Source organism: Manihot esculenta, chromosome 15 (genome assembly GCF_001659605.2).
Source record: "Manihot esculenta cultivar AM560-2 chromosome 15, M.esculenta_v8, whole genome shotgun sequence".
Classification (NCBI taxonomy): domain Eukaryota; kingdom Viridiplantae; phylum Streptophyta; class Magnoliopsida; order Malpighiales; family Euphorbiaceae; genus Manihot; species Manihot esculenta.
In genome coordinates, this window is record NC_035175.2 from 7,634,231 (window position 1) to 7,650,108 (window position 15,878).

General features: G+C 32.4%; 2 protein-coding genes across 2 annotated transcripts; one reads left to right on the plus strand and one right to left on the minus strand.

Annotated features, from left to right (window-relative positions):
- The first annotated feature begins 3,012 nt into the window (after nt 1-3,012).
- Nucleotides 3,013-8,733, plus strand: LOC110600882 (mechanosensitive ion channel protein 6). Its single transcript, XM_021737792.2, has 5 exons — nt 3,013-5,132; nt 5,710-5,833; nt 7,181-7,474; nt 7,588-7,790; nt 8,296-8,733. Exons 1-5 carry the CDS (start codon nt 3,364-3,366, stop codon nt 8,573-8,575), a joined length of 2,670 nt encoding a protein of 889 aa, XP_021593484.1. The 5' UTR covers nt 3,013-3,363; the 3' UTR covers nt 8,576-8,733.
- Nucleotides 8,734-9,658: 925 nt separating this feature from the next.
- LOC110601068 (B-box zinc finger protein 22) lies at nt 9,659-12,751 on the minus strand. Its single transcript, XM_021738069.2, has 3 exons — nt 12,223-12,751; nt 10,446-10,877; nt 9,659-10,200 (listed from the first exon to the last, which is right to left on the minus strand). Exons 1-3 carry the CDS (start codon nt 12,403-12,405, stop codon nt 9,937-9,939), a joined length of 879 nt encoding a protein of 292 aa, XP_021593761.1. The 5' UTR covers nt 12,406-12,751; the 3' UTR covers nt 9,659-9,936.
- Between the last annotated feature and the right edge of the window lie 3,127 nt (nt 12,752-15,878).

Sequence of the window (15,878 nt, forward strand, 5' to 3'; positions counted from 1 at the left end):
ATGATAAAATTTATTTTATTTTATTTTAAAAATTTATTAATACATAACAAACCAGAGCGAAATAAAAATGATTAATCAAACGTTCACGAGCAGTGGCCTTGACTAATAAATTTGGAATAGTTGGTGGGCCTGAGCATTTATGCAGGTGCGAGCATGTTTACGTCCTTATATTGATTCTCTTTAATACTGATCAAATCAATATTAAACATTAAGACCAAAACACAGCTTTTATTACATTTCTTTTTTTTAAAAATGGTATATGATTAAAATCACAAATGCAAATATTTCTTTTATTTTATTATAATTAAAACTCAAACTTTAAATCTTATAATTCTAAAAATAATTTAAATATATTAAATTGCAATTCATTAGGGCAAATCTATTTTTTAATATATATTGTTTATTACTGATAGTATTGTGCAATTCCTTAGTGCAAATCTAATAATTTATTGTTTAACAGTACTGTGCAAAGTTACGATTTTATGAATGAGTTTAAATTAATTTTAATAAAAATCTAAAAATATTATATGTGATCCACATGATTTTTTCTATTAAATTTATTAATCTAAATAATTCGAACATTTTAGTAAATTCACATGATGTATCTTCAATTTTTAATTTTGAATAATTAAATTAAACTTTTAAGATTTTATTCATGAGTTTAAATCAATTTTAATTAGAATTTAAAATATTACACTTTTATTTTACTATTACTAAATTAATTATATTTTTAATTTTTTAATAAAATAATTAAATTTTTTTTAATAATTTCACATTTATATTTCAATATTTTTATTTATTTGATAAAATAAATTAAATATTTTTATAAATTTATATTTATATTAAAATACAATTATCAAATGCACAAAAAATTAACGATTGAATTCTTGAACAAGACATTAACATATGAATAAAAATCAAATTGGACAATAATTTTCTTAGCAGTTTTAGCTGTAAGAGAAATGATAGGATCTAAATAAATAAAGTAAGAGTATAAAAAATAGTAATAAATAAGTGAAATTAATTTTAAAAAATAAATAATTATTTACCTCTTGTATTTTTGTTTAAATTAATTTTTTTATTCATTATTTTTATTTTCATTATCATTTTATCTTTTTTGTCAAATCTATAAAAATATCACTCACCAATTTAATTTTTTATTTTTCATTGATATTTTAACTAAAAATGCCTTGAAAATTATTTCACAATAATTCAATATTAAAATATTAATTTTTAAAAAATTTTAGATTATTTTATCAAATAAATTAAAAATATTAAAATATATACATGAATTTATAAAAATATTTAAATTAATTTAGTCCATAAATAAAAAATATAAATTAAAATATAATAAAATATGAAATAAAATGATAAGATGACAATATCATATTTTAATTAAAATTAGTTTAAATTTATACATAAAATTGTAATAAATTTTAAAGATTTTATTTAATTATTAAAAATTAAAAATAAATATAAATTAACCAAAACATTTAAATTATTTAGATTAATTGGTCTTCAAAGTTTTTATATAATAATAGAGGCGTTGGGAATAATTATAACGGAAAATTAAAACAAAAGCTTTTTATTTAAGAACAGTATTTATTAAAAGGTGAAAATAGACGTTCACATTTCCATGAGCTTTCATGTTTGTCATTGTTCCGTTCCTTTTTCACAGCGCCAAACCCCGTGATTTTAGCAAATCTTCGAGAAAGCGTCCCCTGTTTTTTGCACAAAATAAAACAAAAATGTAAAAGTAAATTAATTTTCATATGCGAGTTAGACCAAAATTTCAAAAATTAAATGGTAAGTGATGAAACGGAAATACAAAAATTAAATTATTAAGTTTAACATGTAGTAATTTTGAACATATTATTTATTAGTTAGATAAATGAATTCCAATAGATAAATTGAACTTTTGGGCAATATAAAAGTGTTAAAATAATTAATCAATAAAGTAAATATCAAGAATAATTGATCATTTTATCGAAAGGAAAAATATATTTTAGTTGTAAAGTAAAAAAAATAATTTCTTAAAAAAAATAATAAAAACGATTGGATCTGAGACATGACGAATAAAACTTGTAAAAAAATAATGTATATATGTGATTTATATAAATAATAAGTTGAGAAAAATAAAAAATTCAAATGGGCCATCAAATTGCTTATCTTTCTAGTTTGTCATTATTATGTCCGTTTTCACGTCGTCCGGCCGCTTCACTCATAACGAACCATCGAGAAAAAGAAAAAGGAAAAAATACAACTATGCCCATCACCTATTTGACATAAAACCCCCACCACCTATTTCACCAAAACAATTTTTTTCAAAAGTTTGGTCGATATTAAAAAAAAATAGATTCTACGCGTATGGCGTAGTAACCGGCGAATGTTTGGTTGCAGCTGGCCAAAGGTATGGCCATGAGCACGCATTCGCCAATTAGCATCAGCTGTGGTGCAGGTGCCAGATCCCGTGTGCAGTTGGAATACTTTTTTCTGTCCGTAATCGCCTAATCGGGGACCATCCACACGCCCCCTCCTGTCCAATTATGCATTACGTCTACGCTTTTTCCATGCATCCTTACAGATCCCGTGTCCAATTATGGTTTCTCTTGTACACTAATTAAGTATGAAATTATAAATTATATCCTTCCAAGTTTTCCAATAATTATAATGAATTTCCATTATTTGTATTTACTAATTTTATACCTCCAACTGCTTAATTAACATTCTTAAAACACTTAATCAATCATCAATATTAATTTTATATAAATCATTAGCCCTCACATGAACATGTTTAACAATGAATAAACGACAATGATTAAAAAAATAAAATTAAAAATCAATAATAATTTTAAAATTTTAAGATTTTGAATTCAATTTAGTTAATAATATAAAAATAATTCAGGGGAGATTGGATGATCAGAGTTGGTTTGGCGGTGGCCACGGCTGGTTGCATTTGAAGATCCAAAGGCATAAAAATAATTTGATCGCCACATTCAGCTTTCGCTGTCGCTATTGAAACTTAGCGCCACCTGTAGTGTTTCATATTGGAAAATTTCGAGTCTTGGGTTCAAAGTCGAAAAGAAAAAACTACTCCCTTTTTTAATCTCACTCACACTACACGCGTCCTCCAAATTTTCCCTCTAAAATAATTTCTCACATAAATTAAATCAACACTCAGATTTTCTTTCCCATTTTCCCACACTCCAAACGGCCACCTTCATAAGTCCGCATTCCGACGAATAAAGTTTACCCCAGCTGTTCTAGACCGGCTTTCATCATCTTCTTCTTCACTGAGTAGTACAGTTCCTCACAACCACCCACTGACCATTGTCTTTTAAGGAGGGAAAGAAGTGCACCTCCATGGCCGCTAACTCCACTGAACGTAGAGAGGTTGTTCTCAAAATGGACGGGGAAGGTGATCCCAACAACACTAGAAACGTCGAGCCCACTAACGCAGGGAAGATTTGGAGGGAATCCAGCTATGATTTTTGGGGTGGGAAAGAGAAAGACAAAAAGATACCAGACAACGGGGGCGAAAATTTTGGGTTTGATTTCTCTCAAGGTAAAGCTACTGCTAGTGATAGTGCAGCTGCATCATCGTCCATGGAGGATCCACCCTCGAAGCTAATAGGTCAGTTTTTGCACAAACAAAAAGCTTCAGGTGAGTTTTGCTTGGATATGGATTTGGAGATGGCCGAGCTTCAAAACGACGCAGTCCAGATTCATCGAAACTTGACACCAGTGTCAGAGTCTCCCACCACCGTGAACCACGTCTCCTTCGACCCGAATCCTCCTGGTTCTAATGAGTCAGTGCGGAGGAGGTACCAACATAAAGATTCGCCGAGCAAGAAGAGTACTGATAGTGCTAGTGCTGGTGGTGGTGATGGGGAGATTTTGAAGTGTAGTTCTAGAAACGAGCGGACGTTATCCAATAACTCGTCGTTTAAGAGGAAATCGCACTTGTTGAAGGACAGGACAAAGTCGAGATTGATGGACCTACCGCCACAGCCTCCGGAAAAATCAGGGAGAGTGGTGGGAAGATCGGGCCAATTGAAGTCCGGATTTATAGTGAAAAGTAGTGTGATTGATGATGAGGACGATGACCCTTTATTAGAGGAGGATTTACCTGAAGAGTACAAGAAAGATAGACTTGATATTTGGACTCTTCTTCAATGGGTGAGTTTGATTTTAATCATTGCTGCTCTAGTTTGTAGTCTTGTTATTCCATATTTGAGGAATAAAAGTCTGTGGACACTTAGCTTATGGAAATGGGAAGTGTTCGTTTTGGTGTTAATATGTGGCAGATTAGTTTCTGGGTGGGTTATAAGGATCATTGTGTTCTTCATTGAGAGGAATTTTCTTTTGCGGAAGAGGGTTTTGTATTTTGTCTACGGTATCAAGAAGGCTGTTCAGAATTGCTTATGGTTGGGGCTTGTTTTGATTGCTTGGCATTGTTTGTTTGACAAGAGAGTTGAAAGGAAAACTAAGAGTAAAACTCTTAGATATGTGACCAAGATTTTGGTATGTTTAGTGGTGGGTACATTGTTATGGCTCGTGAAAACTCTTGTGGTTAAGGTGCTTGCATCTTCTTTTCATGTCAGTACTTACTTTGATCGGATTCAGGAGTCCCTTTTTAATCAATATGTGATTGAAACACTTTCTGGTCCTCCGTTGATTGAAATAAAAAAGAATGAGGAAGAGGAAGAGAGAATTGCAGCTGAGATACAGAAGTTACAGAATGCAGGTGCTACTATGCCTGCTAGCCTGAAGGCAACTACATATCCATCACCTCAGGCTCAGGCTGCAAAAGTGATAGGAAGTGGCAGGACACAGAAAAGCCCTCGAATTGGTACCCCCAGGATTTCTCGTACTTTTTCTAAGAAGGTCAATGAAGAAGAAGAAGGGATAACAATTGATCACTTGCACAAATTGAACCCTAAGAATGTTTCTGCTTGGAATATGAAGAGGCTGATGAACATAATTCGATATGGTACTCTGTCCACACTGGATGAACAGATACAAGATACTAGTCACGATGATGATGAGTCTGCTACAAAGATCAGAAGTGAATATGAAGCCAAAGCTGCAGCAAGGAAAATTTTCCAGAATGTGGCGAAGCCCGGGTCCAGGTAGGTTTTAAATTCCCATTCCATATATTATTTTTACTTATATTTTAATATTGTGCACTGTGCAATTCCCATCTTTATGTTTATGATCTAATATTCATTTGGTTAAACTGATTGTGGTCTATTTTATCATCTGTACTCTGGTATGCAGGGTGCAACTGATATCTATACTTTGTTAGGTATTGCTTGTTGTGCCTTTTTTCTTCTTCAATTCATTTTTATTTAATTGCTGATATCTGGTATGACAGTTGTAAATTACTATTCCTGTTTTGAACTTGCATGTTGCAGTAAATTTATCATTTTTTCCAATTTTAGTAGAAAATATATCGACAATTTTTTTGCTGATTGTGGTACATCTTTTAGAATGAGGGTTGGCAAAGATGTGAACTATTGAAGTGGACTTTTTATTGTGTTCAAGATGACAGTTGTGAAATCAGCTTTAATCAATCTGTGTTTTTCTTCTTAATCATGTTTTCATTGTATGGTTTATTACATGTTTTAGTTGATTGACTGTGTAGTGATTTACTCCCATCATTATTTTCTTCTTGTAATGAGTTTCTGTTCTTGTTCTTCTATGAAGGTATATCTTCCTGGAGGATATAATGCGTTTCATGCAGGAAGATGAGGCTTTAAAGGCTATGAGTCTTTTTGAAGAAGCATCTGAAAGCAAGAAAATTAGCAAGTCATGTTTGAAGAATTGGGTGGTAAGAATAGCGTTCAACTTTCCAGGTTTCACAATTATTTTTACCTTTTTTTTTTATTACAAATATCAAAATATGAGTAAACTTGTACTTGAATCTTCTTGCTTGTTTTCAAGTTCAAATTGATGTGATTGGCCTGAAAATTATTAATTTGGGTCAGTTATAAGTTACTGTTGTTTGTGTTGGATAGAAAACTTACTTCGATTAGACCAGCTATGTTATACGGGACTGAATTTTGGGCATCTAAGGTACAAAATGGGGGTAGTAGAAATGTGGATGTTAAAATGGACCGTATGTCAGCACGGTAATGGATAAGATTAGAAATATCGCATCTCTTAGAGAATGGCATGTTCCACTTGTTGAGATAAAATGAGAAAAATATTTAAGATAGTTTGGTCATGTCCAACGTAAAGTAGCTAATTCTTCAGCAAGGAAGTGTGACTAGTTGGTAGGAGAGGGGGGTATCTAAGTTATGCGGAGGGAAGAGGTATCAAAGGGTTTACAGGCTTAGATATGCAGGCTTGGTGTCTAACAAAGCTAAATGGTGAAAAGAATCCATCTCGCTTATTCAATCTAGTTGGGGATGCTTAGATATTAGCAGAAGAATCAAGATAATTGTTATCATAAATAAAGAAGTATACAACTTAAAGGATAGGCCTTTACTGGTGGGTTTTTATTTTGTTACTTGAAAATGTTATTCATATTCAAATTTGTATGGACTTTTGATAGAGTATATTAATTAATAAGGCAGCTTCCCCCAAAAAGGCAGCTACATATAAACTCATTGCCTCATGAAAGGTCACTTCAAAATGTAGAAGTATACATGGAAAGAACACCAATCAATGGACATTATCCTCAGGCTGAATAGGCTGCTTGCAACCATTAAAATTAGTCACCTCGGAACCATATTGGAAAAAGGACTTAATTGACTAAAGGCTTTGTGACAGGAAAGTCATGAGTTATGGTAATTGCCAATGGTAGAAGAGCTGCCTAATATAAACGCTCACTTGCCCCTCACAAAGCAGGGAAGTCTTGTGTACTTGGGATGCCAACCACCCCCCCTTGTGTAAAAAAAATAATAATAATAAATGAAAATCTCTCTGTTTCCTTTTTCTGTTCTTTTTTTCTTTTACCTTTTGCAAAAACATGTGAAAAGGAAACCTTCTTTTTGTTGACTTAATTTTTTTTGTTATTTTGATGCTTCACTTTTTTTTTTCTCGTCAAAAAACATTTGGGTCTCTGTTCTATCAATGTAATATTGTAACTTCTAAGATTTTGATATATGTAATGCCTACTTGAGCATATGTTATAGTTTACAATAATTTTAATATGGTAACTTGATTACTGCAGGTTAATGCTTTCAGAGAAAGGAGAGCACTTGCTTTGACCTTAAATGATACAAAAACAGCTGTGAACAAGCTGCATCGAATGGTGAACGTTTTGGTTGGGATTCTTATAGCTATAATTTGGCTCCTTATACTAGGAATTGCTACGAGCAAATTTCTTGTCTTTATAAGCTCCCAACTCCTCCTTGTGGCATTTATATTTGGAAACACTTGCAAAACCGTATTTGAAGCTATTATCTTCTTGTTTGTGATTCACCCCTTCGATGTGGGTGACCGCTGTGAAATTGATGGAGTTCAGGTGCGTTTAAGAAAAATATATGAACTGTGCTTCTGTAGTTTTGTACTTTCTCTACCATAGAATTTTTCGTCTGTTTATATATGATATCCTAATTTGTTTTTCATAAATTTCAGATGGTAGTAGAAGAGATGAACATATTAACTACTGTTTTTCTAAGATATGACAACCAGAAGATTATAATTCCAAACAGTGTTCTTGCTACCAAAGCCATCAGTAACTACTATCGTAGTCCTGACATGGGAGATGCTGTTGAGTTCTTCATTCACATTGCTACACCAGCTGAAAAGATTGCTGTCATTAAGCAACGGATAACTAGGTAAGCACAGATGAAACTTCATTGTTTTTTGCCTCTCCTTTCGGTGCCATTACTTTTGTGCTGCTTATTGGTCAGAGGGAGTATATGGACCTTATGCAATTTTATACCTGTTGAAACTAAAATAGCTCTACAAAATGATTTACGTTGGAGTATCTTAAATCTCTATACTATTGCCTTAAGAATGCTTCAAGATTTTTTGATGGCGTAGATGATATTTTTATCAGAATTTCATGTGTTGGTGAGCTTACTCAATCTTCAACTATTGGTCATAGATGATAAAACAGGAGATGCATATACATGGTCAGATATATACGATCACAAGCATAATAGAAAACTTGAAAAAAAAAAAAAGAAATAACAATTGCCATGCTTTCTTGGTTGATGGGATGGTTATTTTGGTTTCATAAGCAATCAAATTACGCCCTTTTTTATAGGAATACTTCATCGTATTGGGTCTTTGAGTTGATCAAATATTCTGATAGTTATATTGCATTGTCTACTGCAGTTATGTGGAGAACAAAAAGGAACACTGGTATCCTTCACCCATGATCATATTCAAGGATGCTGAAGACTTGAACAGGGTGCGAATCGCGGTATGGTTAACCCATAGAATGAACCACCAAGACATGGGAGAGAGGTTTTCAAGAAGATCCCTGTTGCTTGAAGAGATGGTTAAAATCTTCAAGGAGCTCGACATTCAGTATCGCCTGCTTCCTGTTGATATTAATGTTCGCGCATTGCCTCCTGTGTCGTCGGAACGTGTTCCGCCAAGTTGGATGAACTGAGCAAGTAAAACAAAGAGTTCAAGAGTTGGTTCATTCTTCTAATTCTGAGCTTGGGACATTAGCCCCCATTGTATGTATATCCATGGTATTAGCCCTCTGTTGTACAATCTTAGTTAAGCGTACTAAGCTGATAATTCGTGAGCGGAATTTTTTTTTTCTTATTCGAGTAATGAAGCTTTTTTTTTTTTAAATAAAATGATGATTTTTCTGTTATAAACTGAAAACTATTAACAATTACAGCCAAGGGGCATTTTCCCATGATTAATTGGGTATCTCCCAGTCCTGGGTAGACTCATCCATCTTCGTCTAAACCATAGTAGAAGAAAACTTGTAAATGCTTAATCATGAATGCTCATGAATTAATTAGAGTGGTATGCTATCTATAGCTGGAAAAACAGATGGTAAGAGAAAAATGGTATTGTTTGGCTTCGTTTCAGAAAGAAAAAAAAAATAGTCACACTCACTTTTTGGTTCTATTGCTTAAAGATTAATGAAAGACAGAAAATAATAATTAATTGAAAAAATATTTTTCATCCAATAAAATAAAGAACTGAAATAGAAGGAATAAGCAGACAAGAGGAAAGGAATTGTTCCATGTTCCTGTTACTGAATTAAAGAAAAGGAAAAAGTGATTATTTAATACAACATGGCAATCTGGCATTGAATCATCATCATCTTTGACTGATTAGAAAAAACTTAACAGGAACATCATCATCATCTTTCTCACTCTCTCCATTAAATTGCATTTAATATACTCTAGAAAGCAAGCAAGCCTAATAGCGACTCAACAAGAAAAGCAAGACCCGAGCTAATTAATTAATCAAGTAAAATTACATATTAATATTTTTTATTAAATTGAAAAATCACAAAGTATAAAATTATTTAAAAAAAAAAACTCCAAAAGCCAGCAAAACCATCAGTTGGCAAAAATAGCTTATATAAGATCCTCATCATTAGTTGAGGCACATACATTATAGTTACCAAATACTCTAGGAAATTTGTAAAATACAATACACCCCACGCATGTTTACTGAAATTATTTTTATATATTTCAAGAAACATACATTATATTATAACATAATATAAGAAACTCCAGGAAACAATCAGATTGATTTTTCATCTTTTTTTTTTCAACAAATTACTTGTTCATAGAGAATTCAAATTTATCTCACATAAATTATCGACTGATTAAACTAGCATTTCAACCATCTAATCTGACAGAGAAGCTAGAGCTACCTTTTCATCTTAAAGACTCGAGTAGCAGAAGCGTGGCCAAGCAACACATAAAATTTAGAAGCAATAGCCTTGCAATCAAAGAAAATGCGGTCAACCGAGTTGAGTATGAAGCTTGAAGAGGAGTCTCAGAGCCGCTGCCGTTTCATGACACTACCATGCCGCTCACAGTCAGTCGAGCAACCTATATCAGGCACAAAATCTCCATTATCGGATAGATTCTGAACACGTCTTGGCCAATATAGCCCCGAGGCTGTAGGCGGGGAAGGAATTTGTGGCACTGCCCAAGAGCTGTCTGGCACCTGACCCAGGCACTCATCATCATCTACTTCTTCCTCAGCTGTCCTTAAGATTGCAGAGCTGTCAGAGTCACCCCGCTTGCCGCTATCAGCCTGACAAACATTGTTCAAGAGAAAGCATTGTTAATCATGGTCTGCGTGAACCTCAGAAGCATGTTAATTCTAACTTGCAAACTAGTCTTAACAGAAGTAGGGGAAAATGTCATTGTTTGCTATTAGTATTCATCAGAAAGATGTGAAGAGAGCAACTAATTTGCAATGAGCAGCACCGAGACCAAATTAGAGGCCTGGCAATACCAATATAATATGGTGGCCTCACTGCATATCTAAATGCATACCTTAGATGATCCATTATCCATGTAGCTATAGTTCTGACTAAAGTCGGTTAATCCAAGAAATTCATCTATCTGCCACTGTGGGAGGCCTCCAGCTGCAGAACCCCCAGAAAATGATACTTTAGCAGGTTCAAACTCTTGTCCACCAGCCTGTGCAGGCAAAACTTCATTGCATGGACTAGCTGATGGCATTGGAGTTCCTCTCCTAGAAACAGAATGGGATTTTGTTTCAGAGGTTTTTTCACCCGAAGGTGACTTCCCCGAAGAAGAGGATGCACCATGGTTTTGGTCGGTAGGTTCTAGACCAACTTTTACGCCAGTTAAGAGAAATCTCTGATGAGCAGCCACATAGGCATTTGCTGTGTGAACAGCAACATCACATTTTCTGCAGAGTAATGCTCTATCTTCTAGACAAAAGAAAAAGCCAGCTGTCTCCTGTATCAAATGAGTGATTTGCATCATTCACTTGTTAATTCACGAAGAGAAAGTTCAATACATCACAGATGAAAAAACTTAAGATTCTTCCAAACAGATCATCAAGCAACAATATCTCTAAGGGAATGTACTGTGCTCATGATTGCACTTACAAGGCATGGTTCTTCACATTCATCTAGCTAGCCAGTTCAGTGTTTTAGGATGGAATGAATGGAGGTTTTATAAAGTAAAGTTAGGAAAAATAATGGAAAGTAAGATATTAGAACCTCCCCAACCTACTAAATTTGGTAGTTGAAAAAGTGAAAAGTTTAGAAAGCCTCAACTTACTTAAAAAATCATCCTCTTATTTTACCTCCAAGTGGCCAGGAAAAAGCAAACATAATTTCTCTTAGGTGACAGAAATGCAGAAATATGAATGTCATCTTATTTTAATCATCTCCAAAATCGGTATCTCATACCATGCCATCACATGTAAAGTAGAAAAAAACCCCAAGAAACATGTGGAAGTAGCATAACAAGAAATGCGTACGTTGACTCTGTTAACCTCCCTCGAAGAAAAATCAGGAAAAAAAAAACTTCATTTACTGCTAGGCTTTGCTTTATTTGTCAGGATAAAGTGGACAAGAATTGGCAGTGTCAAAAGCTATTCAAACCCAAAGCTCAAGATTCTTGAAGAGCCAAAGTATATGTCTCATATATCTAGGATCCATTGAGAGACTGAAGCATGGACAACTTCAAATCAAATTCTAGGTTGAGCTAAAACTTAGTTAATATGATGAAAGCATCCAAGATCTAAACTTAAGCCTAGTATGACAAGTCAAATAACTACTCAGCCTAGGAGGCCAAGCTTTCGCTGGGGTCCAAGAAAAGGTGTTATATCTATCAGGCTCTACACAGAGCAGATATGAAACAAATAAACTACAAACATGAAAACGCAATAGCCAGACTGTTCTACAATGGCTAAACATAGAAAATAATGACCCTTTCTTTACTTTTATAGACAAACCAACCATTAACTCTTGTGATGATTGTAGTTCAATATCACAATTGACAATAAGTAATACCAGTGCAAATACTTGGAAAAGAAATAAGCAGAAAAGAAAAGATTTTAAGAACCCTACTTACAGGGTTGTTCACAAAAAGAAAAATGCATACTAATGGAGCAAATTGCACAATCCAAGCTAGCTAGGTTTGTTCAAACTCTAAAATTTCTCACTGATCAGCCGAAGCAAGATTATACATATCGTCTCTGGTTTTCATTACAACAGGACAGAACTATATCTTCTGAGCTTCCATCAAGAATCATAATGGCAAAAAAAAAAAATTGAGTAGGATAGAGCAATGCCTGGCAAATGTCGCATTTAGGGATTTGAGGGGAAGAGCCAGAGAGAGGAACTCTCTGGTGCTTGCTTGCTAGCTTGTTGGCCTCATGAACCTTCTCATCGCACGCCCAGCACAACGCAGCCTCATCAGCGCAGCATAGCACATTCGCCTCAGCCGCCTCACACACGCTGCATTGAATCTTCATCTTCTCCGTGTCTTTTTCTACAATTTCCACAAATTTTAGGGAAAAAACCCAAATAAAAAACAAGAAATTGATCAAGATCCTGTCTTTCTACTCCTAGATTCCAAAATCCCTGCAAAAGCTCTTCAGTGCCCTTTTCTCTGCATCAAATGAAAGATAAAAATAACCCACAATATATCATCTTCTTATAATCATTCATTTATCCAAATCTGTAAAAATCTTGACTAAAACCTCACTATCTGTTTCTAAAACCGTGAGAAAATCCAAAATATTATTTTATATGAAGAAGAAAACCAATTGGTACGAGATTTTTGCAAGAAAGACAAGAGGATCAGATGATGCCACCTCACCACCTGAGCATCCGACACGAGGGTTTAAGGAAAAATTTTAAAAATTAAAAATATAAGAAAATAAAATGAGTCATTCTTTTTTTTTAAAAAAAAACCCTAATTTTGTTCCTTTACTTTTAATACATGTAATATATTTTAAAATTTTATTTAAATAAATTAACTTTTTTGAATCCAAACATTAATTTTTTATTTAAATTAATTATAAAAATTTATTAAATTTTAATCCACATATTCTGATTAAATCCAAATAAATTGTGATATTCTAAATTAGAGTTTGATTCCTTTCCCCTTTCCTTTCCAAATACTTTAATACCCCAATTCTAGTAGAAAAACAGGGAAAATAAAAATCTGAGAGTGATATAACATCATCGAACCCAAGAGCAACAAATCACAATTTCCGTTTTAAAAAATCCATGTTAAGTATACCCAAAATCACTGCAACCTGCAGCATCACCAACCTCCTTCCTCCGCCATGAACTTCCGTCTTCCGCCAACCTGACCCACTCGAGCAAGACCTTCCACCCCCATGCCGGCCTCCGTATCCATCCTCTTCTCGCCTCTCATCCCTATCTCCCCTAGCTAATGCCACATTGCCGACCGTCACAGTTGATCTCAGTGGGACAACATTACAATTTGTTGGATTCATTATTTTAATCAATAGAAATGAGTGTTGTCAGTTAGCCAACAAAAATGAAGATTTTTTTAGTTTGAGTTGCATTGGGCTAGATTCTTAATTTTTATTTATGATTTTAATTAAAACAATAATTTTTTTTAAGAGTAAAATTGAATTTTCTTTTAAAAATTAAAATAATAATGTTCAAATTTTAATAATAAGTATATTTTTATTTTAAATAAAAAATTATTTTTAATTATGATAAATATTTTCATCATCCCATAATTTTTTTCACTTTATTTTTTAACACATCTTAATAAATATAATTTTTTATTAATTTTTCAATTACACTCATTTTAAATATATTCACTTTTATTAAATATTAAATAAAATTATAATAATCAATTTATATATTATTCTTTTCATCTCATAATTTTTATTTATTTTAATTTTTTATATGAAATATAATTTTTTTATTAACTATTTTAAATTTATTAAATTTTATTGAAATGAAAATAATATTATAATATAAAAAATGAACAATAATTTTAAAATAATTAAAAAATATGTATAAAAATTATAAAATGGTGGGAGTATATAAAAATAGAGTTATTATTTTTTTAATAATTATGTAAAATATATATATATTATTTTAATTTTATTATTATCAAGTGTTATATTTATATGAATAAAAATATATAAATAGCATATTTAAGTATATAAACTAAAATTAAGAGCAAAACTAAAATGTGGAGACTCGGATATTTCTTGCGGCCGATGAATATTGTTGTAAACGTGGCAAGTCCTGAGTGCTGTCCTAATGAAGGAGACCAACTATGCTGTTTCCGGTTGGAATGTAAGAGAGGTATGTTTCACCGCAAAAGGGAAAAACCTGCATTTATTTATTTATGTCCTGCCCCATTTTATCTGTTTTCTTTGTCCGAATCTATATTTATTTTTTATAAAAAAAATAATTATTATTTTTGTGTTGTAATTTTGTAAAGATTATAGGCTGAATAATTGATGGAAAGAGAAAGTGAATTTTCTTTTCCTAAATAAAAAATATAATATTATACCAATTAATTTTACTTATTAATATTTAACTCGTTTTTAAAATATAAAAATTTTAAATTTAAACTCTAATCGAATTTAAAAAAATATAATAGGGAAAATTATTTTGTAGTCCCTGAGGTTTAACGTAATTAACACTTCTGTCCCTCTATTTTGGCAACCCAACACTTAAGTCCCTCACTTTCTTTTCTGTCCAATTTCGTAGTCCTTCCATCCAAAATAGCCGTTTGGGACACGTAAATTGACAAAATTAACCCTCTTCTTCTTCTTCTTCTTCTTCCCCTTTCTGCAACTTCTTCTTCTTCTTCTTTTTTCTTCTTCTTCTTCTTTCTTCTTCTTTCTTCTTCTTCTTCTTCTTCTTCTTTCTTCTTTCTTCTTTCTTCTTTCTTCTTTCTTCTTCTTTTTTTTGCAACTTCTTCTTCTTCTTCCTTCTTCTGCAAGTTCTTCCTCTTCTTCTTCTTTTTCTTCTTTCTTCTTTCTTCTTTCTTCTTCTTCTTCTTCTTCTTCTTCTTCTTCTTCTTTCTTCTTCTTTCTTCTTCTTTCTTCTTCTTCTTCTGGAATTTCACATGGAGAGAAGGGAATTTTTGGAAAAAATTATCACATCTCACCTTTGACTCTTTGACCAAACGATTTAAATGGACGGAAGGATTACGAATTTGGACGGAAGAGAAAGTGAGGGACTTAAGTGTTGGGTCGCCAAAATAGAGGGACAGAAGTGTTAATTACGTTAAATCTCAGGGACTAAAAAATAAATTTTCCAATATAATATTATTGTATTTATTAAACGCGCACATTTTTTCCAACAAAAATTCTGCTCCTTCATGTTAGTTTCCTCGATTTCATCCATCATCATTGCATGAAAAGCAGAATTCATGGCGAACAGAACAAGTGCCAATTATTCAAGAAGATTCTTGTAGAGGAGGACAGCTGTTTCCAAAATATCAAAGAAAATAAAAGGTTGGCAATATCCATACATGAAAAATAAAGAAAACAATGACTATATTATAAATTTAATTTTAAATACAATTATTATTAAATTAAAAATATTTTGTCCAAATTAATACTACATATTCAATTAATTAATTAATTAATATGAATTTTTATTTTAATAATAATAAATTTATTTTTTCAATATAAAATGGATATTATATAATTAGATATATTCAATATGTATCAAAGTCGTAGTCAAGGGAAGACAAGCATCCCCATTCCCAAACATCTTGTGAGCAAAGGGTGTCCCCTAATTTTCAGACTTGTTTTGTAAGATTGCCCAATCCATTTCCATTTCTGTCCTAAAATATTCACAACATGCCTCACTGTCATCAACATTCTCGCATTTATTTTTATTTTAGTAATAAAATCTCTCATATATAAATATATATATATATATATATATATATATATTTGAATGGGAGATAAAATGATAATCAAAGTGAAAATTA

Excerpts from the sequence above, each read along its gene's own strand:
- LOC110600882 (XM_021737792.2), top strand. The coding sequence starts at position 3,364 with ATGGCCGCTAACTCCACTGAACGTAGAGAGGTTGTTCTCAAAATGGAC. Across the intron at positions 7,475-7,587 it reads GTGAAATTGATGGAGTTCAG|ATGGTAGTAGAAGAGATGAA; the intron begins GTGCGTTTAAGA and ends CATAAATTTCAG. Across the intron at positions 7,791-8,295 it reads ATTAAGCAACGGATAACTAG|TTATGTGGAGAACAAAAAGG; the intron begins GTAAGCACAGAT and ends TGTCTACTGCAG.
- LOC110601068 (XM_021738069.2), bottom strand. The coding sequence starts at position 12,405 with ATGAAGATTCAATGCAGCGTGTGTGAGGCGGCTGAGGCGAATGTGCTA. Across the intron at positions 10,878-12,222 it reads CTAAATGCGACATTTGCCAG|GAGACAGCTGGCTTTTTCTT; the intron begins GCATTGCTCTAT and ends CATTTGATACAG. Across the intron at positions 10,201-10,445 it reads TGGATAATGGATCATCTAAG|GCTGATAGCGGCAAGCGGGG; the intron begins GTATGCATTTAG and ends AATGTTTGTCAG.